The 27712-nt window shown below is 37.7% G+C and overlaps 1 protein-coding gene across 1 annotated transcript in view; it reads right to left on the bottom strand.

Moving 5' to 3' along the window:
• Positions 1-27712, bottom strand: part of eml5 (EMAP like 5) — a 106375-nt gene that overhangs the window by 32291 nt on the left and 46372 nt on the right. Inside the window, exons 9-21 of the mRNA XM_073826798.1 lie at positions 26388-26644; positions 25283-25495; positions 25024-25191; positions 23339-23445; positions 23074-23192; positions 18902-19088; positions 18676-18781; positions 15993-16086; positions 13568-13668; positions 11743-11936; positions 11538-11649; positions 11046-11173; positions 4447-4588 (exon numbers count right to left, since the gene is read on the bottom strand). Of these exons, the coding sequence (XP_073682899.1) occupies positions 4447-4588; positions 11046-11173; positions 11538-11649; positions 11743-11936; positions 13568-13668; positions 15993-16086; positions 18676-18781; positions 18902-19088; positions 23074-23192; positions 23339-23445; positions 25024-25191; positions 25283-25495; positions 26388-26644 (1928 nt within the window). The remainder of the gene's footprint in view (positions 1-4446; positions 4589-11045; positions 11174-11537; positions 11650-11742; positions 11937-13567; positions 13669-15992; positions 16087-18675; positions 18782-18901; positions 19089-23073; positions 23193-23338; positions 23446-25023; positions 25192-25282; positions 25496-26387; positions 26645-27712) is intronic.

Here is a 27712-nt window from a genome sequence, read left to right as displayed (position 1 = left end):
TAAGTTATATTTTTCAGCGCAAATTGAGTTTCTGAAGCATAACGAGGTCAAGCATTGTGTAGGCTGAGCTTGGAATACAAATCACAAGAAGAGTACATAGATAAAGAGCTATTTATAATCAGACAGAGGGGCGTTTTGTAGACAGTAATGCATGTGTGTTTCAAATTTATGTCACTGAAAAACAAGCTAGTGAAGAACTGCAGTTCATCGTACAGTTATTTCTCCTTGTTACATCATAGTAGTTACCCTCAGCATGGTTTAATTGCGGTAAGGGTTTGTAGATGTAATATTATGAGGATGTGCAATACATATTTTGGGGACTGTCTGTAGTTGACTAGGGAAAATGAATAGCAGCAAGAGATAAACTATATGACTCTGTACTGGTTTTCTTCAGTAAAATACACACACAAAAAATACACTTTTGGTTACCATCTGTTGTATAGAGGAAAATGTTGTATGTGTTATATTTGAAATCACATTTAAATATGTTTTAATGTTATATAATACATGTATATGTTTTAAATGCACTAAATTACAATTCCATCATTACAAATCTGTACTTACAAATACTTAAGTTTTATGTCACATTACATTTTAACTGGGTCAATAATCACTCTTTTAACTAATTACATTTAATACAAATTTAAACTATAATACATTTTCATTTAATTGTACATAACAAGTGTTATCCATTACATTCAGTTCACAAATCATTTCTGTAATCAGTACTTTTTTCCAAAATATGCTAAAATCTTTTTCACAAGGGAACATTACCACAATTTTTTTCCCACTGAAGTTTATAAAAAAACATCTTAACACTTTCAAATTCTTGAGGCAAGGAAGAACTGTGAATCTAGTCCAACAACAAACTCTTTAGAAAAATTAATGACCAAATAAAAGCACATTCATTGCAATAATCACACTGTACACTACCTTAATTTTATGTTGGTAGTAAAATAAATTGTGAATATTCAATATACGACTGCCCTAGTCCATAGTTCCAGCTCATTTCTGTTATAATATTTTAAGAATCAAAATAAAAGTATTTGTGTGCATAATATATGTGTGTGTACTGTGTGTATTTATTATGTACATATAAATACACACACATGCATGTATATATTTAAGAAAAATATGTTATGTTTATATATTAAATATATTTATATATTACATAAATTATATGAGTATAAATATATATATGAACACATGAAAATATTTTCAAAATATATACTGTATGTGCGTGTCTTTATATATACATAACAAATATACACAGTACACACACATATTGTCACAGGGACGGTCGGAGACGAGCGGATCCATTTGCAGCATTTTATTCGTACAAACAAACACACAGGGGCAGGCAGAAATCGTCGTCAAACACAGGCAGAAAGGTTGGGGCGGGCAGCGAGAATCACACACAAGAGGGAGTCCAGGAATCAAAACACAGGAAATCAAACACGGAAAGAAACGCTCAGAAATGCAGCCGGGGCAATACAAGACTTCGCGAAGAAGCTGTGTGTGTGTGTGTGTGGCTTATAAGCATGTGTGTGAATGAGGAACAGATGTGTGCAGCAATCAGTGCAGTGGGTCACGAGGAGCAGGTGTGAGCAGTGATTGGTGCAGTGGCTTGTGGGGGCTGAAGTCCATGATGTGCAGTGCAAGAGTTTGTGATGACAGGACGACTCAATTCGTGACAGAGCCCCCCCCCCCCCCCCCCCCCCCCCCCCCCCCCCCCCCCCCCAAGGAGCGGCTTCCAGACGCTCTAACGACATAATGAAACCGGAGGGTGGTGGAGCGGAGGCGGAACAGGGGGAGGGATGGAGGGCCAGGTCCATGTGGGGGTAATGGAGCTATGGACTGAGGCGGGACCGGCGGAGAGAGAAGCCATGGTGGAGGAAGGGTTGGCTCCTCCATGGGGCCGACCAACGGAGGTGGAGCCGGTGGAGCCCGAGGCGGAACCGGAGAGTCGATAGTCCTGGGCGACACAGAGGATCCGGAGGGCCAAATCGGAACCCAAGGCTCTGGCGACCAAGGCGGAGATGGAGGTCCGGAGGTACACGGCAGAGCCGGAGCGACAGAGGACCGAGGCTGTGCCCGCGTGAGGGAGGAGGTCCACAGAGCCGGTAGGACGGAGCGACGAGGCACAGCCGGAGGAGTAGAGTCCTGAGGCGAAGGTGGGGCGACGACCGACCAGGGCGGAGCCGGAGGGACGATGGAGCCCGGTGGAGCTGGTGGACCGACGGCCGACAGCGGAGACGAGGGAGCAGAGAGCCGGGGTGGAGCCGCAGGGTCGGAGGGCCGAGGCGGAGTCCAGGACTCTGAGGCTGGAGGTGATGGTGAGGGATCCTCCAGCCAGGACACCGATGGAGACTGGCAGACCCACGGCAACTCCTCTGCACCGAAGGTGGGTTGAAGGTGAGCCGAGGGACTGTCAGGAGACAGAGGTGGTGGGACTGGAGCAGTAGGGAGGGTGGGTGGGAAATTAGACAGCCCATAAATGGCCTCCGTGGCCTGAACAGGGCAGACAGGAATCTCAGGACGGCTGGTCGGAACCAGCAGAGGCTCTGGAAGGCTGGGCGGAACCAGCGGAGGCTCTGGAAGGCCGGGCGGAACCAGCGGAGGCTCTGGGAGGCCGGGCGGGACCAGCGGAGGCTCTGGGAGGCCGAGCGGGACCAGCGGAGACTCTGGAAGGCCGGGCGGGACCAGCGGAGACTCTGGAAGGCCGGGCGGGACCAGCGGAGACTCTGGAAGGCCGGGCGGGACCAGCGGAGGCTCTGGGAGGCCGGGCGGGACCAGCGGAGACTCTGGAAGGCCGGGCGGGACCAGCGGAGACTCTGGAAGGCCGGGCGGGACCAGCGGAGACTCTGGAAGGCCAGGCGGGACCAGCGGAGACTCTGGAAGGCCGGGCGGGACCAGCGGAGACTCTGGAAGGCCGAGCGGGACCAGCGGAGACTCTGGAAGGCCGGGCAAGACCAGCGGAGACTCTGGAAGGCCGGGCGGGACCAGCGGAGACTCTGGAAGGCCGGGCGGGACCAGCGGAGACTCTGGAAGGCCAGGCGGGACCAGCGGAGACTCTGGAAGGCCGGGCGGGACCAGCGGAGACTCTGGAAGGCCGAGCGGGACCAGCGGAGACTCTGGAAGGCCGGGCAAGACCAGCGGAGACTCTGGAAGGCCGGGTGGGACCAGCGGATGCTCTGGACGGCTGGACGGAACCAGCGGAGACTCTGACTTGGCGGCCATCTTGTGAAATGGTTCAGAGTCAGTGGCCATCTTGTGAACAGACTCGGGAAGGGCGGCCATCTTGGGAACTGGCTCTAGGAGGATGGCCATCTTATGCAGTGTTTCTAGGCTGGCGGACATCTTGTGCTGTGGCTCTGAGCTGGAGTTTACTGTGGGAACATTGTTGTCTTCTTGAATTCCCACAGTAAAAGGAGAGTCACTCATTTGCAGAGCAATGTCAATGAAATATTGTAAAGTCCAGTTAGGTTCAAGCGTGGGCATCAGTGAAGCCAATGGCTCTAAGAGTCCTCCACGGAAGAAAATCATCAGGCATACATCATCCATGGAAGACTGATTAGCCAATTCGACAAAGTCCATAGCGTACTCCTCAACAGACCGCTCACCTTGCTTGAGATGCATGATCTGTACTGTGGAATTCATGCTGGAACCGGATGACACCATACTAGCTGCTGGATTCTTGTAGTGGCGAAGTCTTCTGTCACAGGGACGGTCGGAGACGAGCGGATCCATTTGCAGCATTTTATTCGTACAGACAAACACACAGGGGCAGGCAGAAATCTTCGTCAAACACAGGCAGAAAGGTCGGGTCGGGCAGCGAGAATCACACACAAGAGGGAGTCCAGGAATCAAAACACAGGAAATCAAACACGGAAAGAAACGCTCAGAAATGCAGCCGGGGCAATACAAGACTTCGCGAAGAAGCTGTGTGTGTGTATGGCATATAAGCATGTGTGTGAATGAGGAACAGATGTGTGCAGCAATCAGTGCAGTGGGTCACGAGAAGCAGGTGTGAGCAGTGATTGGTGCAGTGGCTTGTGGGGGCTGAAGTCCATGATGTGTAGTGCAAGAGTTTGTGATGACAGGACGACTCAATTCGTGACACATATGTTATAAACAAAAACTTTTTTATAATTTTGGATGTGATTAATCGGGATTAATCGAGATTAATCGTTGCCTAGCACTTGTGTGGTCAAGTGTCCTTGTTGCACTACAACTACTAACTAGCAATAACAGTAATATATGCAACTACAAAGAACTCTAATCCTAAACATACAGTAAGTAAATGTTGTTAATAAATATTGCTCAGTACTTGCATAATTACACTGCAACAAGGACACATTTGCCTTAATATTTTATTAAGGCCTCTTGTGTACACATGAAACAGCTGCAAATTCTAATCTGAGTAATGAGTAGACACCTGCTTACCTTTCTTGAGTTTGCGTACAGCGAGCATGCAGTGGCTGGGGGAGAGATCCCATATGCGCAGGGTCTTATCGTCGCTCACAGTGGCACACATTGGCAGATGTGGATGAGTGGCAAGACCCCATACCTCGCCCTCCATGTGACCCTAAATACACCCCACATACAACAACACACACTGTTATTTAATATACACTAACACATCAATATAACTGTCATTATTTTCAAAACAAAACATCTATTTTCTTATGCTCATGACAGAATATTAAGTTAGCAAATTACATCACTCTTTTACCGCCTGAGAAATTTTATTTAAAAGAGCACATCTGCATTTTTCTGAGCACGATGGCAGTAATTCATCAAATGATTGAGAAGACCATTATAACTGGGCATATATCCAGACACATGGTGTTAAAGAGCTGATTCAGGAGTCTGAAGCAAAGTGGTGAAGTGATGCTGTACAGTCCAAGTAAAGCATGCCAAATCATGGCAGTCTGCCGTTATCCTCCACATTTTCCTTTGCGGCTATACCTGATTTGCATTTGTTTGGGTGAATCAGATACTAAAATAATCTACATGCAAATATACAGTACTGTCTGCGGGCACAATTAATTTTTAGAGAATTTCCCTTCAGTTTATTATCCAATAAACTGATGCAACCAAGGGGTCCATAAAAAGTTTTCCGGAAAAGCATCTCAGGGTGCAATAAATAAGAATTCAAACAAGCTCAAATGTTTTCAAGCAGCAAGTAGGAACTATAAAAATGTATGACTAAGGTGTATTCATTTGCTAAATACAGTGTTTTGTTTTGTTTATATCTACATCCTAATAATCACTTGACAACTCATCTAATGCAATGCAATAGGTTTGCACTGATACAGTAACATTTAGTAGGTAAACAAATCAATAAGCGCCAACCTATAATTAACTCAAGCCACACAAGCCAAAAAGTGCCCAAAAACCAGCTATTCGCTGTCCAGCTGAAAACTAAACCATGGCAGTCTAAGTGCCATGCCTAAGTCTTTTTGTTTTTGTTTTTTTCTGCACAGTCTGCAGTTACTGCCGTTCACTATTTATTACATAACAACAGCCTCGGACCATGTTGCTTGTCTCTGAAGTGGAACGGGAGCAATTTAGTTTCAGTGATGATGGCAAAACTCTGTTGTGCAGAACACAAAGTGGTTCAGTGGTGAGGGCAGGTGGAGAGACAGACACTTGACTGACTCATTCATTCTCAGGGTCATTTACGGGTGCTGCTGTGTAAGAAAAAAAAAGTTTTAAAAAGGTAGATTTGTATTTCTAGAAGGAAATACTACTGCTTGAAAGATAGCAAAAAGTAGAAAAGAAAAATCCAAGTACAGGTAGGACAAAGACAGCATACAGTTGAGATCAAAAGTTTACATCCCCCTTTCAGAATCTGCAAAATATTGATTATTTTACCAAAATAAGAGGGATCATACAAAGTGCATGTTATTGTTTATTTAGTACTAAGATATTTCACATAAAATATTATATAGTCCACAAGAGAAAATAATAGTAGAATTTCTAAAAATTACCCCATTCAAAAGTTTGGTAATGAACAATGACTGCATGACTTTTAGATCCATCTTTTACACTGAGGACAACTGAGAGACTCATATGCAACTATTACATATGGTTCAGATGCTCACTGATTCTCCAGAAGGAAAAAAAACATGCATTCTGTGTTTACAGAAAAAAACACATGAATTTCACATGTGCAAAAACACATGTGGTCACATGTGGCCACATATACATGTGATTCTGCACATGTGTTATTTCACATGTGAAAACGTGTGCTTGCACATGTGAAAATCACATGTGACAACCCATGTGAAACCCTGGAGATCACATGTGACAACCCATGTGACATTCCTTTTCTGTAAGGGGTGAACACTTTTGAACAGAATGTGTACATTTTTCTCATTTTGCCTAAATATATATTTTTTCATTTAGCACTTCCCTTCAAAGGCTACAAAAGATACTTACATGTTTCCCAGAAGACAAAATAAGTTAAATCAGTTCAATCTTAATGCATCGTGTTTCCTCCTGAAGCATCAGCAAGTGTTTGGACCTTCTGTAATAGTTGCATAGAGACCCTCAGTTGTCCTCAGTGTGAAAAGATGGATTTCAAAATCATACAGTCAGTGTTGGAAATGGTTCAATGGTACACATGCTGGAAAATGCTGGAAAACCAAAGGATTAGTGGGACCTGAAGGCAGTTTTACTGTTCAGGACAAACAAGGGACTCATGAACAACTATCACTAAACAAACAAACAAACAAAAACCGAACACAGTATTAAGAATTCTTGATAATTTTACTATACTGCTAGGATAAACCAAAAGATCCAAAAAAAAATCAACCTTCAAAAAGGTTCTAAAGTTTTATTTTCCACTGCAAAGCTCAGTATGCATCAAATGTACTGTAATTAGCTACTGTGTAGCGATTTGAATATGTGAACTGTAATGGGGATAGAAAGTTTTTTTTTTAAATGATTGGGTAATTAACCAAAAGCAGGTGTTGTCATACATATCAGAAAGGCTTTTTCAAATGACGAATAAGGCTTTTTCAAAGTTATTGTAAAATAACACACCTGTGACCTATAAACACCAGTATTACTGCGCCACACATCTGTTTCTTGCCGCTTTTGAGTGTTGCTTGGTAACTATTCTGCTAAACATGAACTCCCCTTCACTGTTCTAAAATCACTGTAAACCATGGCTTCTTGGGGCTTATTGCTGTAATGTATGCACATGACTTATTCATGATAACTTAATTTGAGGGAAAGCTGCATGAATCTGTTAAGCCTCTTAATTTTCAACTATTTAGTTCATTAGGAAAAACACAGAACTAATCTTTAAACAATCCTACCTTTCAAAAAGTGTAAACCCTGTTGAAAAAACCAGCATATGCTGGTTAGGTACAGTTGCAATCGAAATTATTCATCCCCCTTGACATGCAAGACATTTTGTTCCAGATAATTTGTTTTTCTAAAAACAAATCTACAAAGGCATTATTACACTATTAGATAAAGTATTTTAATACACATTTGAGTAATTCTGAGAACATAAATTGATAAATAATGGAAAAAAAAAAATCAAATTGGCTCTAAACGTTCATGTTCAAAATTATTCAACCCCCAAAATTAAAATTTGTTGCAGAATCTTTTATTATTTAAAACCACCAATAAACGCTGTTTGAAAGTTTTTAGAAACGTTGATCACCTCTCTACTGCAATCTTGGACCATTGGACCATTCCAAGCTTTTAGATCACGGATAATCTTTGGTTTTCACTTTGCCACTGCTTTCTTCAAATTCGACCAAATATTTTCAATGAGAATTAAATCTGGAGACTGAACAGGCTACACAAGAACATTCTGTGACTGATCCCTGAACCAAGCATAAGTAGATTTGGATGTATACTTTGGGATGATTGTCCTGCAGGAAAGTCCATTGATCATCATCCAATTCTAGGCAAAATGGCCTGATACTTCAAAGAATCCATGGTTTCCTTCATACGGTCATGTTTTCCACTTCATGCTACAGTAAAACAACCCCATAATTGGATCAGCCCACCTCCATGTTTGACCATGGAGATAGTGTTCTTCTGCTCATTAGTTTTCCCTTTTTTTGCACCAGACATACTGCTGATCTATACGTCCAAAAAGTTCTAGTTTGGTCACATCGCTCCATAAAACATTCTTCCAGAACTCCACAGGTCTATCCAAATAATTTTTAGCATATTCAAGCTGACCTTTTTTGTTCTTCTTGATCAAGAATGCTATTCGCCAATATGCCCCAACATGAAAGCCATGCTTGTCTTATATTCATCTTATACTCTTGAATGAAATATGTTCCCTACCACAAAAATAAATGACTTAAACGGCAATGTTGAATAGAGGTTGAATAATTATGACAGCTGTGTTATAAAAAAAAAAAAAAAAAAATCCTAGAACTCAAACACATTAAATTATATATTGACATTGTCACTTTTAAAATGCCAGTACACTGTTGTAGATGCAATTTTTATAAAGTCCTGAAACTTCAGACAAGCTTTTATTTGTAAAGTACTGCAGGCTCTGGGGGGTTGAATAATTTTGATTGCAACTGTATATTTTGTTGCTGGGATGCTGGTTTTCGCTGGTTTATGCTGGTCCTTGCTAAGTACTAAGTACTAAGTAAGTTTGTTAATTCAGTAACCCTATACTTGTGAAAAAGATGATGAGATGAGATGAGATGAGATGAGATTCAACTTTATTGTCATTACCCATGTACAAGTAAAGACAAAGATGTCTTTAATAGTCTATAATGTGCACGTTTTTGAAATTATATTTTAAAAAAAGAATGCAAAATATATAAAAAACAAAACAAAAGGCAAATTAGTGTACTTCAAAGAGTACACAATAGCTCCTTTCACACATGAAGTCTTTACTGGTAAATTAAGAGATTGTGTGTGAACAGGACCTTTTTAAAAATACCGGTAAATTTCTTCCAGCAATTTACAAGTAAGGTAAGTTATAACATTACCAGTATATTACCAGTATGATGCTCTGTGTGAACGCAGAATAAATATTACCGGTATGAGCACAGACTACTTCAGAATGTGCTGACGAAAGTGCTGCATGAATGTGAACATTTGGCACAAAAATGAAGAGGTTTGTTTGGTTCATTTGGTCTGGACCAAAAAGAAAAATGATACAATTGGTCCTGGTCCGCTTAGCGTTCACACTGGCAATTTTGACAGCAAACCTAAAGATACCTAACCTAAAGGCATAGTGATACATTCACAACCTGCTTGGTCGGGTTGAATGATGTATATTTCATGACGGAACTCACCGAACTCTCCAAACAAAAGGAAAATGTGCGTTCGACTTAAGGTGTATGACATCAATTCAGTACCCATTCACTGATCAGTCTGCTGATTGCCGCTTTAAGTCGAATACACGCAATGCCGTCTGCTGGACTAAGCATGTTCATTGTTGCATGCATATGATTTTATTTTCACCACCTGCAAACTCACAAAGAGCTCATAAAAGTCACTTTACCTCGTTGCTCCACGTTTGCCCTCTGCTCATTTTGTTTTGGATACACCGCTTGTTCCCTTTTGTGAAATCATGTCGCATAGCATCATATTTTGTCATTACTTCCTGTTTTTGGTTTGTTAAGAAGTATTTGGTCCGTGTTGCACTCATATTTTATTCGAAACGCACCAGAGGTTGTTTGGAAGCGGACCGAGACCCATCTTTTTAGCGGACTCGATCCGCTTGTTTGGTGCGCACCAGGGTTCAGATGGCAGCGTTCACACTTGTATCGCCCCAGAGTTCGTTTTTTTTAATCGAACCAAACATGACAAGTGTGAACACACCCTAAAACTCTGACCACATATACCCCTCCATGTTTACAAACACAACATAGGAAGGCGCAGCCATTAAGACCTCATTTCTGGTTGATATTTACTGGTATTTTGAAATGGATGTGTGAATGGTACTTTACTGGTAAAAAAGATAGAACGTTGTTGCCTGTTTGAACAGCATACTTAATAAATTTTACGGCAATATACTGGTATTACTGTGTGAAAAGGGCTTATGTTTCTTATCAAGCAAGTACACTTTTAAAAAGTGCATATTGAGTGCATTATTCAGTCATAACTATAACAACCACAATACATGACTTAAAATCTGAACAGAGTTTCAAACAATGGGCATCATTGACTTTGTAAACAGTTACAGAAGAAAAGCTGGTCATCATAAACGACTGAGGATCACACACTACCAGAGTTTCAATTTGTTCCTATCACAACGAACTTTTGCAAAAATGTGCGCCTTGTTGCTAGAAGACACGTCACATGTTTGATATCCTCCAAATGAATTAATTCATAGTCTGAAGCTAAAAAATCAGTGAGTCAGTGACTATCGTATACTATGTGATTTTCTATATAATTTGTCAACTCTAATCTTTGACTCCATACAGACTGGCTATGACATTCATCTGCTAGCATCAACTTGCCTGATTGTAAAAGTGTGAAAAATCTGGGCAAAAATCATACTAGTCTTTAGACCAGCACGTAACCTAGCAACCACCCAGAACACCCTAATAATTAAATAGCAAAACTCTAGCAACGCATAACAATGGCCAAACACTCAACTCCACAGTGATGAGATTTGGACAGGATAACATGAAAATATAGTTCTATTCGGAATGAAGCAATCAAAAACATCACATCCTTCTTAAATTGCAATTCACTTGTATTCAAGTTATGTGCATATGACTAAATTACACGCATGATATATTTACATGCATGATTAAAGTGACTGAAAAATTGGCCTTTTTAAATGTGTAAGTCATGGCAAAGACATCCATCTTAAACTAATTACTGCATTCGTGTAGGTTCACATCCAGGGATGCAAAGTTTATGTGTAATGACAGGCTGCCTGAAGGTAAGACTTGTAAAACCCTATTTAATGAATTAACGAGGCCAACCATACATAAATTCTTCATTCAGCCCTTATCTTATTTCATTATGTTTTTTTGTGGCAAAATGTTCATGTTTCATGGCATAATCTGAAAGCTGAATCTGTGCCTTACCTGAACCAAAAGAGTGATAGGCCCATTTTTGTCCACCTCCAGAATCTCTCCATTCTTTGTTCCTACAAGAATATGTCCATGACCCAAAGATATGGCACGTATGGAGGGGTTGTCCTCTAAAAGCAAACCTGCAGGAAGGGACATGTTATAAATAAACACTCATCCATGACCTTGGCTTTCTATTTATTAAACACACCGAATGCTCTTAGAGAATGCATGGAGGTATTTGACCTGAATTTTTGACCAGTCCTCTCTCCCTACTCTGTTTATGTGGTAAGTGAAATTTTATGTACTACACAGTAATAGACTAACACTAGCAAGCGGCTAACTATGTCCCTTTAGAGGCCTTCAGTGCCTTTCCGAATATAGATTCACTATTTGGGCATATCCATAATTTAAACATTGTTTAAATTGCAAAACAGTGTAAAACAAAACAAAAGATAGATAGATATGAGGTGTCTTATCTGTGGTATATAAATTGTATTTCCTTACCTTTGGAGCCTGGGGCCAGCACCGCTCGTTTTATGGCATATGTCTTGAGGCATCTCTCAAACGTGTCGTCCCACAAAGCCACTATTCCATCTTTGCCACCAGTCACGAAACCCTTAGTAACAATTTATTCACATTTTCACATGTCTGAAATATTTAAAGAGATAGTGACTCCATCTTGTTTTCTGTTTATAGCTAAATCTGATACCTTCTCCAGGGCGTGCATGCTAAAAACAGGCCCATCATGAGCTTTAACGGTTTTCACCAGGAACATATCTCTCCAGATGCAGATGTCTCCAGTGCAGGTTCCTGAGAACACCATTTCTTCTGTCCAGCCGTATACTGCACACATCATGGTTTCAGTTTTTCCCATGCTGCCCTTCTTCCCAATCAGTCCACCACCTGAGAACATCAAAGGTTTGTCATATTATCTCTGACAGCGGAAAGATTCACATGCTCCACAAAATGTTCACAAGATGTCCACATGAATCCAGATAAATTTGAATGCATTTTTATTCCTCTATATTTTTAGCTTTTGTCCACATCAAGGGAGCATTTACACAACACCATTTTCAACTAAAAACAGAAAACCTTTTATGAGTTTTGGCTGTTCATTTACACAACAGCAGCAGTTTAAACTGGTCCTTAGCTGGTCATGAGCTTGTTTAAGCTGGTCCTTAGTTGGTCCTAAGCAACTAGCTCCTGCTCAGGACCAGCTTAGGACCAGCACATGATCAGCTTAAGCTAGCTCATGACCAGCACATGACCAGCTTAAACCAGCGTATATGTGATGCTGACATTCAAAAGTTTCAGTTTTCCAGTCTTGCGTTAAAGTTTTTAAAAAGGTTACAACATAATATTGTGCAGGGAATTGTGTGAATATTTGGCTTTCTTAATCAAAGCTCTGATCCTGTAAATCAAACTTCATACCTGTGTGAAAAGGAATAAATGTTGTTGGAGTTTTACTGCCCCTTGTGTTCATTCTAACTAAAAACTGAACGATTGGTATGTACAGTTTTTGAGTTTTGCAGAAATTAAGGTAAATGCATCTATTTTCAATGAGCCTGGGTTGCCTAAAAAACCACTCTTTTACCTGGTCAAAATCAGCCCTTTTTAGAGCGAGCTATTCTGTTGCATGTTCCTTTAAATGCTAATGAGCTCTGCTCGTCTTGCCCCTCTATGCCGTAGGATGACGAGCCGCAATGTTTACTTCAGCCACATTTAGCCACGTTTAGCTCCGAAACTTGCTAACTAACACATTATTAAGAAAGGCCATTTGCAAAGATGCATAAAAACCCTTATACTCACTTCTGCTGTGGGTGAAGCTGCATTACGAATGATTCGCACGAACATAGACACATATGTAGAACGGAATTGGCGCTTTCCTTTGAAAAACGAAAGTAACATTAATCCTCTGCGTCTTCAGGGGCTCAGATGTCAACAGTAAATGACGACCGCTATGTTAATTATTACATCCAACGACAGAACACATTAATCGTTCAATCAGAGACATTCTTGTCTTCCCCTGCACCTGAGTCGACACAATGGCGATTAAAGTCGGACTGTTTTAGCTCAGTGAAGGCGGGTCTAAGGTAAGGCGCTCATGTCAATCAACTATCGTGGGCCTGACAAGAAGCTGAGAATGATGATTTTAAAAAGGGGATATTACTTTTAAAGATAAAAAAAATACCACTGGGTGGATTTTTATCATTGTAATGTGGTTGTGTACACAAACTGCCAACATACATTACTGTTCAAACAACATGTCAAAGTGAGTTTTGCATCCGATGACCCTTTTAAAACGATATATTATGCATTTCAGGGCAGTAGTTAATGTCAGAAAGATTAGGTGTTTACGACATTTTACGCGTGGGCAGCAAGGTGATTTAAATGTTCAAATGATTCACATGTCAGTGTAAATGAGCAACTTTTGGAAAACACTTAGAAATGTTGATGTGGACAGAGAGCATTTTGAAACAAAAGCACAATTTTCCAACATATCCAGATTATAGTGGACATAGCCATAGACTTACCTGCTCTATGCCAAAACTTCATGTGTTTCACTCCAGCGGTTATCAGTTTGTCTGGCATGTATGGGTTGATTTTAATGACAAATATTTTGTCCTTACTTCCCCTTAAAATGAAAAGAGAGACATTTATGTTGTTAAATGTATTTGGGATTCTTTTGCGGACACCACTATAGGGCAGTAATTGACCTGTCTGCTGTGCTGTTCCCACTGTCTGACTGCCGGTGGTGAATTTAGCAGCACAACGGACAGTGGCTGTCTGCGGTTTTGCATTAAGCCCAATGTGGAGCAGGCAGAGCACTGAGCAGTGACTGCACTGTCAGGCCCTATTTACTTCCACCCGCACAAGCATCCTCTCTACCAGAGAAAGCCCCAGGGAAGAGTCGGCTACAGCTCTGCACTACCTATGAACTCAAGAGCATCCAGACAGAGGAATACAAATGCTTCAGATTCTTTGAAACCTTGCTAAATTACAGCAATTCTCCAGGAGAGGATGTACATTACAGTATTTTACTATGGTAAAAAGCTGTAGTTTAATTCTTACAGTAGCAACAGCTGTTCATTGATTCAAAGTCATTATTGCAATCTTAAGATGCTGTGGGTGCTTGCCAGAGCTTTTCTGTATAATACTTAATGGTCTTATTAATATGTTAATAATAATAATGCTTAAAACATGGTTTATCAGGGTTTTAAAGACAGAACTTGCAGGCACTTTTTAAAATATTAAGAAGGTTTTATATTTAATGTATAAAGACCCATTTATATTAGTGAAATATATTTGTTAAAATCACCTGGAAAGTATTACTTTCTATTCAGTTTACACTGTAATTTATCTTATTTGTTCCACCAGAAACATAAAACTGATGTCTGCCAAGAGAATAAAATAATTTGTGATTAATTCCAAACAGTTTTTATACATGTAAGGAATTTTTTAATTATTTATTTAATTTATTTATTTTTTCCTGGGTTGGATTTTAAAAGCCAGTTCTAAAACACACAAAAAGTCTAGTATGGGCATAGAGATTGAACACCAATACTGCCATTTAAATGAATACACCAAATAACTAAATATAAGCTTTAATTAACATCTAATTTTAAAAAAAGGTTGTTGTGATAGAAGGATAAAACAATCCCTTAGTGGACATTAACTAGCCGTATCATGATAATCACTCCTTAGGGAGAGAAAAGGACAGCTGTGGGATTCACAATTCACTCATGGGATTCACTCATGATCATGATGAGACAAAGATTGCCTGACAAACAGGCTAATGTCATGAAGAAGTGTTGAAACATTAATCTGCTAAAATGGACTAAAGCCAATATATTTACGTAGACATGACAAAAATCTGGGAAATCTGGGAAAAGTTATTTTAAAGAATTAAAAAGGTGTTGTGAAATCTTAGAGCTCATAAGCTCTGCCTTTTTTGCACCAGACATACCACTCCAAAAAGTTCCAGTTTGGTCAGATCACTCTATAAAACATTCTTGCAGAACTCCACATCTCTATTATCTAAATCTAAATTAATTTTAACATGTTCACGTCGGCCTTTTTGTTCTTCTTGGTCAAGAGTGGTATTTGGCAAGATGTCTCAACATGAAGGCCATACTTGTCTAGTGTTCTTCTTATACACTCCTTTCATCAGGTCATCTTGCAAGTCTTTGGCTGTACATTGCATTTTTCCTCAGTTGTTCTGATCAAACATTTTATGATAATGCTTTTTTGTTCAACACCTTCAAAGGTTTTCTGGTACAACGCATTTTAAACAAAGGAATAAGGCTGCCAGCTGTGTCTCTAGGAACCTTTAATGCCTTGGAAATCTTCTCTCTCTATAGCTTTTGTGAGAGCTCTTTTGACTTTGCCGTATTAGCTTCTGAAAACCTTAGCATATGCATGGGCTAACTGTATGTATGTGTAACAGCTCAAGCTAATTCTGTTTTCTAATAGAGTTTCTAAAGGCTGAATTATGTTTTAAGACAATTTTGTTTCCCACCATACAAATAAGTGACTAAAAACAGCAATGTTGAAAAGGGGTTGAATAATTATGACATAGCTGTGTTATTAAAAAATTCAAGAACTCAAATATATTACATTATATATTGACATTATCACTTTTAATATGCAAGTAATCTGTTATAGATGCAGTTTCAAGAAACCTCTGCAGTCTCTGGGGGGTTGAATAATTTTGATTGCAACTGTAATTATTGCTATTTAATTATATAGGCAATATAGGAAGAGGGAATTCATTCTAGACACTATTTTATTGGAGTGAAATTTGTGAGTCATCAATATTTTTTTATCCAAGATAATTACTGTGACTTTCACATGCTAATATCTGTGTCAGCTTTTGGACTACACTCTCACATAAATTGCTGCAAGCAAACAAACATGGACTACAACTTTAAAGAAGCAAAGCCTGTCTTATTCACTCACCGGATGGTGGAGAGCTTCTCTCCTTTCCTCCATTCCCAAAGGACGATGGTATGATTGTCATCCAGACCCACTGAAGCCAGCCTCTTCCCATCCGCTGCAGAGACAGACATCATAGGGCTCTGATTACACTCAACATCAGCAAAATAACGCCATGTATATCATGTAATGACTTTATACCATCTCCACCCTGCTAACAATGAAACAAGACGTCTCAAGTAATGCTATGTGACAGCATTGCTCCAGTGGAAATTTTAGTTGGATGGCATCTAATGAGAATAATCATTTATGTTTAGGCCTGTGACACTGATGGATACTACAAGGCTCTGCTGTTTTGCTTTGTGAAGAGAAGATCTTTTTTTACACCTGACTCTTTGATTTTAAACAGGAAATATGTCTAGTTTTACACAAACTGCAGACAGAGAATGTTTCAGCAATTTTAGAATTACCTGCACTGCTAGTTTAAAATAAATAAATACATAAAATAACTAAATGTGACTGGTGGGTTTACATCTTAGCCACATGGACTAATCCTGCATAAATGGGCAGTTTCTGGCAAGAATAATCTGCAGATTGGACAAGAATATGTACATGACTAACAGGTTTTTTGTAGCTTAAACAGTTGCACACAGTTTTTTCATTGCCTAGATTTCCAAGGAATGCAATAACTAATGGAAATGTATGTACCTGAAATGCAATGTAAGTCACTTTGGATAAAAGTGTCTGCCAAATACAAAAATATAATAGAGATCAGAATATGGACAACCTGCACAGATAAGTTTGATATAAAATCCACTGTTACAAATCCTATTCAGAGCTATTTCAGATAGATACATGTCATCTTCTGAGTGTCAAACAGTTCATGCCTCACTGATATAACTAATAATAACAAAAACAAAAAACGATTCTAAAAAGATTCCATTCAGAGCTTGCATTGTTTCATAACACACAGACACACACCAAGAAAAGGTGGCTGACCTATTTCTTTTCCAGACTGGAAATACTATTCTGTTCATACTTTGATTCAGACCATGAGTCATACTATTTTAGATGTGTCAGAAAATAGAGCTATTTGTTCATTTTAGTATTTGATGGATCACTGTAATCACCCAGGGTCTTCTTTTTGTAGTATACTTTAGTTCTTCACTCCACTTCACCATTTTCACTTCATAAAGAATATACAGTATCATTCAAACATTTGGAGTCAGTAGGATTTTTCTTAAGAAAATCCTTAATACCTATTTTTAGCGAGGATGTTTTAAATGGACAATATATATATATACATGTTACATTGACATGAAAAAGTGAGAGTAAAGACTTTGTTACAAAAAAATCTATTTCAAACTCTGTTCTTTCTTTTTTAATCTTTAATAAACTCAAAGACGAACAGTAATAGTTACAGTGCCCTCCACTAATATTAGCACCTTTGGTAAATATGAGCACAGAAGGCTGTGAAAATGACTCTGTATTGTGTATCATTTTGATCTTTCATTAAAATGAAAGAGTAAAATGTCTCTAAAGTATATTTACATTTTTGTAGAACACCAGAGGGACTTGGAGCATTAAATTGTCCAGCCATGACTTCCTGTTCCATAGGATTATAAATATGTGGAACACAAAAGCTAAATTCACTTAATCATCCATCACTAGGAGAAAAAAAAAACAAAAAAATATAAATTTCTGATGTGAAGAGCAGGATTGTTGAATTGAAAAAAATCCCCATTTCCTCTATCAAGGCATAATTCAGAAATTCTAATCAACTAAAGATAAAGTTACAATCTACCTGGACGAGGACGTGTGTCTATATTGTCCTGATGCACAGTAAGGAGGAAAGTTTGAGTGGCCAAAGACTCTCCAAGGATCACAGCTTAGTTGAGTCTAAGGGTAAATAACAAACAGCCCTGTGTTGTTTGGGAGGGTTTCGAGAAAAATCCTCTTCACTCATCCAAAAACTCCAGCATATTTATTTGTCAGACATGACTGGAACTTCAAACAGGACTGGCTACTATGGTCAGCTAAAACAAAAAAATGCTTTTTGGCTGCAAAGCCAACATATGGGTTTGGTGCAAATAGGGATAAAAAGTACCATGCACACAGTAAAATATACTGCTGGATCTTTAATGTTGTGGGACTATTTTTCTGCTGGAGATCCTGGACATCTTGTTTCCTGACCTGAACCCTATAGAAAATAAGTGGGGTGAACTAAAGAGAAGAAGCACCAACATTGAGCTGGGAATCTAACGGATCTGGAGAGATTCTGTATGAAGGAATGGTCTCTAAACTCTTGTCAGGTGTTCTCCAAACTCATCAGGCATTATAGGAGAAAACTCAGAGCTGTTATCTTGGCAAAAGGAAGTTACAATAATTTGGTGCCAATAACTGTGGCCAACATGATCTAGAGAAGAACATTTATTTAAAAATAAGATTTCCCCCAATTTCCATTGTTTTACTTCAATGATAGGTTAGAATTTTGTGAATTTTTAAAATAAAACATCAAAAAGATAAACAATGCAGATTCATTTTCACAGTCACCTTTGCTAATATTTACCAAAGGGTGCAAATATTAATGGAGGGCACTGTATATTTGCCACTAATAATCAGGATACTTGACCCTAGGAATGGGCTTTTATCACTATAGTATTAATGAACACTTCTAATTAACTAAGTACTAATCAACATTGCATACCTGAGAAGTCAAGTGCACACACTCCAAACTGGTGGAATCCTTTAAGAACAGACAGTGGCTTCAAAGACTCTGTTTCCCATATATGAATAGAAGAATCACGGCCCACCTGTATAAGAAACAAACAAAGATAATTATTGTGCCCTGACCATAAGGTGAACTGAAGTACTATATCTCTGCTCTGTATGCTGTTGAAGACAAAGACAGATGTTTGTACAGCTGACTGTACCTGGCCTGTGGCTACATAGTCTTTGACGGGGTGGATGGCCAGACAGAGGATGTCATCATCATGGCCCAGGTAAAAGCGCTGTGTGTTCTGCTGTCTGTTGTACACCACTCCCACAGCCGCCACATGATACACAATCTCACCGGTCTGAGTGTAGAAGAGGTTACTTCTGCAGTCATAACCTCTGTAACTGAAACATACATTTACACACACACACACACACACACACACACACACACACACACACACACACACACACATATTACAAGTGTTTACTCAACCAAAGCTCACCCTATACTAAAATAAGTCATTTTTGTGACTTATTTTGTCTGAATGAAATTGTTTTTAAAAGTGAATTGGGATATTCTGAATCTTTTGAATCGATTTACGAAAACAATTTGTTCTGTAACATGATTAAGCCAGTAGGTGGCAGCAAGTGAATGCTTTTTTGAATCATTAATGAGTCACTGAAAAAGTCACTCAACTGATTAGTTTAAAAAGACATTGTTCAAGAATAAAACAAGTCGTATTGTACTGCATGTCTACCAATCTACCAAGAGACTCCAGAATGTTTTTGAAGTGCCAATGAAATTTATTTTCTTCATAAGGATTTTTTTTTGTATTGTGAATATTGAAAAAGAAAAAAATGTAGGCCAAGGACTAAATGATTGGAGAAATCATGCATTAAGTACATCACCAAAAATAAGTTTATCTAGAACACCTACTTATGACATTTTGATGAGGTCATGGATGATGCACGGATGAATTGTTCACAATAAAACCTATAATATAAATTTTAAAAAGCCTAGGGTGAATTTTCACTTGCTGATATTGAGCACTTTCAATACAAATGACAACCAAGCTTTTAAATTTTGTTACAAAACCATTTTGTAAACTGCTGAGCATACTTTTATCGAGCAATAGGAAAAACAACAATGGCTTAAGCAAATTTCGAAAATGTCCTTACATCATTCTAATTGTTTATTAACATTTTTTCATAAATTTTCAGTCTCGGCTTACAGCACTGTAAATGCATTAGTATCATTTCTACTTATTTCAATAAATGGACAAACAAACTGAGACAAATAAATTGGGTTTTATCCAATTACCTAAATTGCCTTTCTTCTGTAAACCACTGAATAACCTCATCTAAACATTTTCCTCAGCATCATGTCTTCATCCTCTAAAAGTAGATCCAGGTCTACTCTAGTAGCCCATGCCACTAGACAACAACATATTACAACTATTATTGCTCTTAGACTTTAATCCATAAACCTCAATCCTCTTGACGACCTATGGACACATTTGAAACAAATGCTACACATTTGGAGTTCACCTTGGTTTGAATGCAGATGTGGTTGTCACTGTTGGCGTTAGAGTTCATCTCAAGGTTTTTGAGAAGGATTAGCACGTTTGAGGTTTACAAGACAAAAATTGATCTGCAGTTGTTTTGTGAGTCCAGTTTCAAGCTCAACTTCTACACTGGTCAACAGCACTAGACAGTCTTTCACTTTCTTCCTGCACTCCAAATTATCTCAGAGCAGGTAAGAGAGGAAAGCATGAGCCTGTGATGTAAGCTAGCTTTAACTACCTTCAGTCTGCCATGTAAAGGGTGAAAAGGAAAAGGAAAGCAGACAGCATGGTTCCTGAGACACCTCAGCATTGGACACCATCTTCTCCAGAACACAGCTGGAGGCTGTCAGAAAGGTCTAATAATCCAGTAGACTGTGGGGGTGTCTGCATGCATTAGTCTGAGCTTCATCTGAGACAGAGAGGCAGGCTGATGTTGAAGGTATTGGTAATGTCAAAGAACATCAACCTGGAAACAACCTTCATAAGATTTGTGAACTGACAGCAACTGCTCTATAGTCTCTAAGGGTGACTAAAGTTCATCTTTGGGACTGAGACTGGCACTTGCCAGAGCTGTGAATCTGAAGATTTGCAAGAGCATATCTAAATAATGAAAGATAAATGGAAACCTCTTTACACCGTGTCTACACCAGATATGTGTGGTCTGTTCAAAAGTAAATCACTCCTGTTACAATCCACGTCTATTTTAGTGCAGTCAAATCGATTAATCGCAACTATCCGCATCCAATTTGTAAGTTTGTGTTTACATGATACATACATGTAAGATAAATACTTATGCGTGTATATGAATACACACACACACACACACACACACACACACACACACACACACACACACACACACACACACACATGTATATATATAAATAGTATACACACATATGATTTAGATGCGATTAATCACGATTACGCGATTTGACAGCACTACTCACATGTAATTTTAGCTATGAACTTCCATCTCATAATTTCATGTATTGTTTTATTTGTTTCTCTAAGGTCCATTCATAATATTAATATTTCAGCTAATATTAAAAAGTCAAAAGAATTATTGAATTTATTAAGTTAATATTTTTTAAGTTTATTAAATTAAAGTTTAGAGTTATTTTTCAAGCATTAGTTATTAGTTGGTCTTTTTGGTGTTTAAAAATAATTGTTACAATTCTATTTTCTCATTATTATATTATATTATATTATATTATATTATTATTAGGGGTGGGCATAGATTAATTTTTTTAATCTAGATTAATCTAGATTAAATCTTGGAATTAATCTAGATTAATCTAGATTAAAATGGCTAATTTGAATTCTGCTGAAGGCATTCAGAATATGTGTGCTACCCAAATAATGATTTAAAGTCTTTGAGAATGGATCATAAAGCTCATAAAGCTGTTCTATGATAATTTGTTGATGAAAATAAATTATGTTCAATTAGATGTACTTGTGTTTACTAACTAACTAACAATGAAATTATTTTTTCTCCCTATTAGATTGTGTTTTTTTTTAACGTCAACACCTACCCAGCCCATTACATGTTACACCGTACTTTTATTTTGACAGGTTGCCGTGAAGTTTCTGTGTCATACAGTATGATATGATGTTAGTTTTCTCAAATGAAACGGTAAAAGTGACACTCACAGCAGTTTGGGAGATTGAGTTTATCTGTTCATGTGAGATGCAAATGCCAAAAATTACCGGGAGCGTGTGTTTCAGTATGCGTGTAGTAAAAGCTCGTCTCCGCCATGCATGCATACATACAGCTAGGCAAACGGAACATACCGGATTCATATTAAAATGGTCTTTTTGCATTTCAGTTTTCACATACACTAGTCCATATCGCGATTTGAATTAAGTGACTGACCAACATTTGATTTATGAATCCAAAAAACGACGAATTTACGTGGCATTTCGCGCTATAGTAGATTCGGTTTTTATGAATGGAGGACGACGCGACCCCGTCTGTGTTTTGGCGGAGGAGACTTACACGCGCGACCATATTCTACAGTCTTCGGTATACATCCGCGTTAAACTATCAAGGTGAAAGTCATCATATCTTGCGTAGTTTAGACCCAGCTCCCAACTCAAATTTGAGAATAGATTAACGGCGATATTTTTTTTATCGCGCGATAAGAGTTTCACGTTAACGCAGCACGTTAACGCCGATAACGGCCCACCACTAATTATTATATTATATTATATTTGTAGCAATAGCCAAAAATACATGTATGTCTGGGTCAAAATTATAGTTTACATTTATGCAAAAAATCATTAGGATATTAAGTAAAGATCATGTTCCATTTAGATATTTTGTAAATGTCCTACCGTAAATATATCAACATTTAATTTTTGATTAGTAATATACATTGCTAGAACTTCTTTTGGATAACTTTAAAGGTGATTTTCTTAAAGGGTATTTAGATTTTTTTTGCACCCTCAGATTCCAAGTTTTCAAATAGTTGTATCTCAGCAAAATATTGTAATATTCTAACAAACCATACATAAATGGAAAGCTTTATTAAGCTTTCAGATGATGTATAAATCTCAATTTTAAAAAATGTACCCTTATAACTTGTTTTGTGGTCCAGGGTCACACATTATATTAATATATTAACTGGTCACAGTGGACAGGCTGTTTGTAACATTGTAGTTGGTTTGTGTACAAACTGTACTCTATGTTTATGTTTGGGAGATATACTTTGGAAAGTACTGATTTATTTGGCACCTGTTCAGTACTTTTTTAAAAGCTCCTCAAATATTAATCCCCGATGGCTTTCAATGCTGGGTTTGGGATATGCTGAAACACTTACCCATGAATAAAATGCAACCTCAATCCACTGGCTGGAGCTCTTTCCCTCTTCTTCATGGCCATGGCACGATGCTTCTCCTTACACTGCTCTTTAAGCTGAGGTAGATCTTCTTTGTAAACCTGGATGAAACAATCATCATCATAAATCTCCCCAAACTCACAACTGAGGAGAACGTGTTAAGGAATTCAGCACAAGACCCATGAGAGGACCTGCCATCAAGTTTTGGTATTAAACCATGTCTTTTTTAAACCATGTCACCACAGACCTGTCGTCTGTAAGTATGTTGTGTTTCCTGTTCAATTTCAGAGTCCATCTCAGGCACGTCTGACTGATCCGAGTCGGATTCCTCGCTGTGTGAGTCTATTAATGTCTCTGTAAGACAGAGAGGGCAAAAAAAACCTCTTGAGTTGATTATGCATTCCACTCAAGCAAAACAAATAAATTAATTAACAAATTAGCAACGATTCCATTCATCATGATCTCCTGAGAAACCCTGAGTAACTTTTCTAGTTATTTCAAAGTGCTGCCCCTCCCCTTTATAGATTTATCACTAAGAAAACTGCTGATGGCTAAGAAACAGAACTGCCAATGTGAGCAGTGAGAAATCCATTAGGAAAATGAACAGCGACATGGTAGACTGAGCAGCAACATGCAAAAGAAAAAAGAAACAAGAAAAGTGGACTCAATTTGCATTAGTAAAAAGGTGGTTTGATAATATAATCCAGCACATATTTAAGCAACACAGCTGTTGCCTTGATACTCATTTGTTTCTTTAATAGATTTTTAGATCAGATTTTTAGACTAAATTGCATTTAAATGATCTACTTTTTTCAGTTCTTTTATATCCCAGATTAACATTTTACTAAATGTTTTTACAGAAATACCCAGTTGTTCATCATTTGTTGCACCATGCATTAAGAGCTAAGGGTGAAAACTTTTTGAATTTGAAGATCTGTAGCCTTTGAAAGGCAGTACTAAATGAACAAATATGATGTTTAGGCCAAAAAAGAAATATGTAGACATCTCCATTCTGTTCAAAAGTTTTCACCCCCTAGCTCTTAATGTATGGTTTTCCTTCTGGAGCATCATTGAGCATTTGCACCTTCTCTAATAGTTGCATATGAGTGCCTCAGTTGTCCTCAGTGGAAAAAGATGGATCTCAAAATCATACAGTCATTGTTGGAAAGGGTTCAAACACAAAAATGTTGGAAAACCAAAGAATTTGTGGGACCTGAAGGATTTTTCTGAAGAACAGCGGGTAGTTTAACTGTTTAGGACAAACAAGGGACTCATGAACAACTATCACTAAACAAAAAAACACAGCTGTGGATCATTTAGGTGAGAACATTAGTGACATTAGTAACATTAGTAAGAACAAGTATTAAGAATCAAGGGGATGTAAACTTTTGAACGGGGTCATTTTTAAAAATTCAACTATTGTTTTCTCTTGTGTTTACTATATGTAAACATCTTTAATGTGAAATATCTTATTCAGGCCAGTACTAAACAAACAATAACATGGATTTTGTATGATAATTTACATTTAGCTGATTCTGAAAGGGGGATGTAAACTTTTGACCTCAACTGTACATCTTTATATTTCAAATTATTGTCTTTGAAACATGTTTAAAGTGTACTGCAAAATGTATTGACAAGCATTATTTTAATGTAATGTCTATATATCTCTAATATGTGTAATTACATATTTAAAGTTGCATAAATTAAAAGTAACATTAAAAAACAATACAGTTCAAATTATAATCAAGTACTTTACATCTGCTTTAGTATGTTAGATGAGAGATAGATAGATAGATAGATAGATAGATAGATAGATAGATAGATAGATAGATAGATAGATAGATAGATAGATAGATAGATAGATAGATAGATAGATAGATAGATAGATAGATAGATAGATAGATAGATAAAGAATAAGACTGTGGCTCACACCTTGAGGAGCTATATGAAGAGTTTCTTTTGACTTCCTTTCAGGGACAAACTTCCATTGGAACACTGAGTGGTCAGCTCCACCAATAGTAATCACCCACTGATAATCATGTGACCATCTGATATTGGTTATGTGCGCTGAGTGTCCTAAATATTTTTTAAACTTAGCACCTAGAAAATAAAAAATAAAAAAAACGAGTAAGCATAAATAATTATAGAACATCATTAATAAAAACGTGACTGAGAATTAAAGAAGACTCACCTTTTCTTACACATGGGTACCGAAATAATTTAACTAATCCATAATCATCTGCTGTAACTAAAACTTGACTATTGAAGTTGGCATCTACAGAGTTGATGTCATTGATATCAGAGTATTTAGGCCAGATCCCGTTCACCTCCGGCCCAAGGACACAAGTCCATGAAGACCACTGAACAAGCTTCAGTTCTTCTCTGTTGGTCACTTCCTTGCCACCTAAACACAAACAATACCACAGTCAATCGAAATGATATGTGACCCTGGACCACAAAACCAGTCTTAAGTAGCAGAGGTATATTTGTAGCAATAGCCAAAAATACACTTTATGGGTCAAAATAATCAATTTTTCTAAAGATCATGTTCCATGAACATATTTAGTAAATTCCCTACTGTTATATCAAAACTTAAGTTTTAATTAGTAATATGCATTCCTAAGAAAGTCATTTGGACAACTTTAAAGGCGATTTTCTTAATATATACATTACTGTACATTACATTACATTTCATTTTATTTAAGTGTCATACACAGAATTTGTGCCCAGCCCACATGGGCTTATAAGACACTGACATTTCAAATAAGAAGATGACCATATACCATTATAAACAATATCATTACATCTTGGGATAGAGCGTTCTTTGCCTTAAAATCCAAGCTTTCTCCACAAATGTTGCGACACTAAACCACTCATTATCAAACAACCAGCCCAACATATCCCCTTCAGACAACCAAAATAAATCAGGATTCTTACATTGAATCTTTTCAAACAAAACATTTCTCAAATCATTATACAAAGGACAGTAAAACATAAAATGAAATTCATCCTCAACCAAACTCAATTCACAGACAGCACAAAGCCGGTCTTCCTCAGGAACCCCTTTATACCGTATACAATATATATATATATATATATATATATATATATATATATTTTTTTTTTTTTTTTTTTGCACCTTCAGATTTTCAAATTGTTGTATCTCGGCCAAATATTGTCCTATATTGTCCTAACAAACCATACATCAATGGAAAGCTTATTTATTCAGCTTTCAGATGATGTATGAATCTCAATTCTGAGACATAAATACTGAAAAGAGAGTACAGAGGTCTTACTGGGCATCCTGTAGAAGAGCCGCCGACCATTGCCATCATTTGTCTGTAGATACTTGCTGTCTGTGGACCAATCCAAGTGTGTGATGAAGCTGCTGGAGCCCACACATTCGCCCACCTTCTTATAGCGCTGTACAACACCGTAGATGTCCACAGAGTTATCGTTAGAGCCCACGGCTAGGTGCGCTCCGTCAGGGGAGTACTTCAGTTCATGGATGGCCTCTTTACGGTCCTTTATGTGGACCACCTCCGTCATGTCCCTGCAAAATGAGTACAAGTCTAACAGAGTTCCATATTTTACTTATTTTAGGTGACTTTAGGCCAGAGGTACTCAAACTGCATAGCTCAGTGTGACCAGGGGCTAGTGAATAAAAAGACTTGGCAATAGTAATACATGCTTGATTAGGTGGATACATGACTGGTTTTTGGAGTATTTCTTGATGTATTTGTCATTAATATGTTGTTTGGTCATGTGATTGTGATCACCTGGAGATATAAAGAGTGACACATTAGTATTCAATTTGTCTGATGAAGAGCCTCCGTGCTTGTCACATACGCTATGCGAAAGTTTTTTTAAATACTGGTGTTGCCGACTCTACACTTTATTCTTCTATGTGACTGGTTTTAAAATGTGCAGTAACCAATAATTACAACTGGCTTGGACTAGCCTCACATTGTAATCACCTTATTCATTAAAACAATGAGTGGCCTTAGTTTAAAAGGGGAAAAAAAAATCTTTTTCTGAAATGCAGTGCAAATGAGTCAAGGATGTGTGTCCATGAAGGAAGAAAGTGAAAATATATATAAAAAATATATATATATATAAATAGTTTGTATTCATGTTTTTATATTTTTAAAATTTAATGACTTCAATTATGTAATGTGGTGTAAATATTTTTTTTAAGAAAATATTAACTTTTTCATCTATTGCTTTTATTTCAATTACAAAGAAAAAAAATTAAATAATTAAATAAATCAAAAAGAAAATTAACAAAAAGTAATACATTTCAAGTAAAAAAAAACATTATTTATTTATTTTTTAACAAATACCTGAATTCATTAATTAATTCATAGATTAAAAAAAATAAAATTGGTCATTGAAATAAAGCTAAAATCAATTGAAATATAAATAATAGATGAAAAACGTACATGTTTTGCTTACTTGGTAACCAATTTAAAAAGCTGAAATATTTAAATGACTGAAAATGAAACGGAACAATAAAATAAAATAAATAGAAGAAGCTAATAAAAATTGGAAAGCCCACAAAAATACTTTAATGTAAACTAAAATTAAAATGAAATGTGGAAATATAAAAATTTAAGTATTT

This window comes from Garra rufa, chromosome 21 (genome assembly GCF_049309525.1).
Source record: "Garra rufa chromosome 21, GarRuf1.0, whole genome shotgun sequence".
NCBI classification, from domain to species: Eukaryota; Metazoa; Chordata; class Actinopteri; order Cypriniformes; family Cyprinidae; genus Garra; species Garra rufa.
The sequence above is the reverse complement of the archived record's forward strand: the minus strand, read 5'-3'. Positions and strand labels throughout refer to the sequence as shown.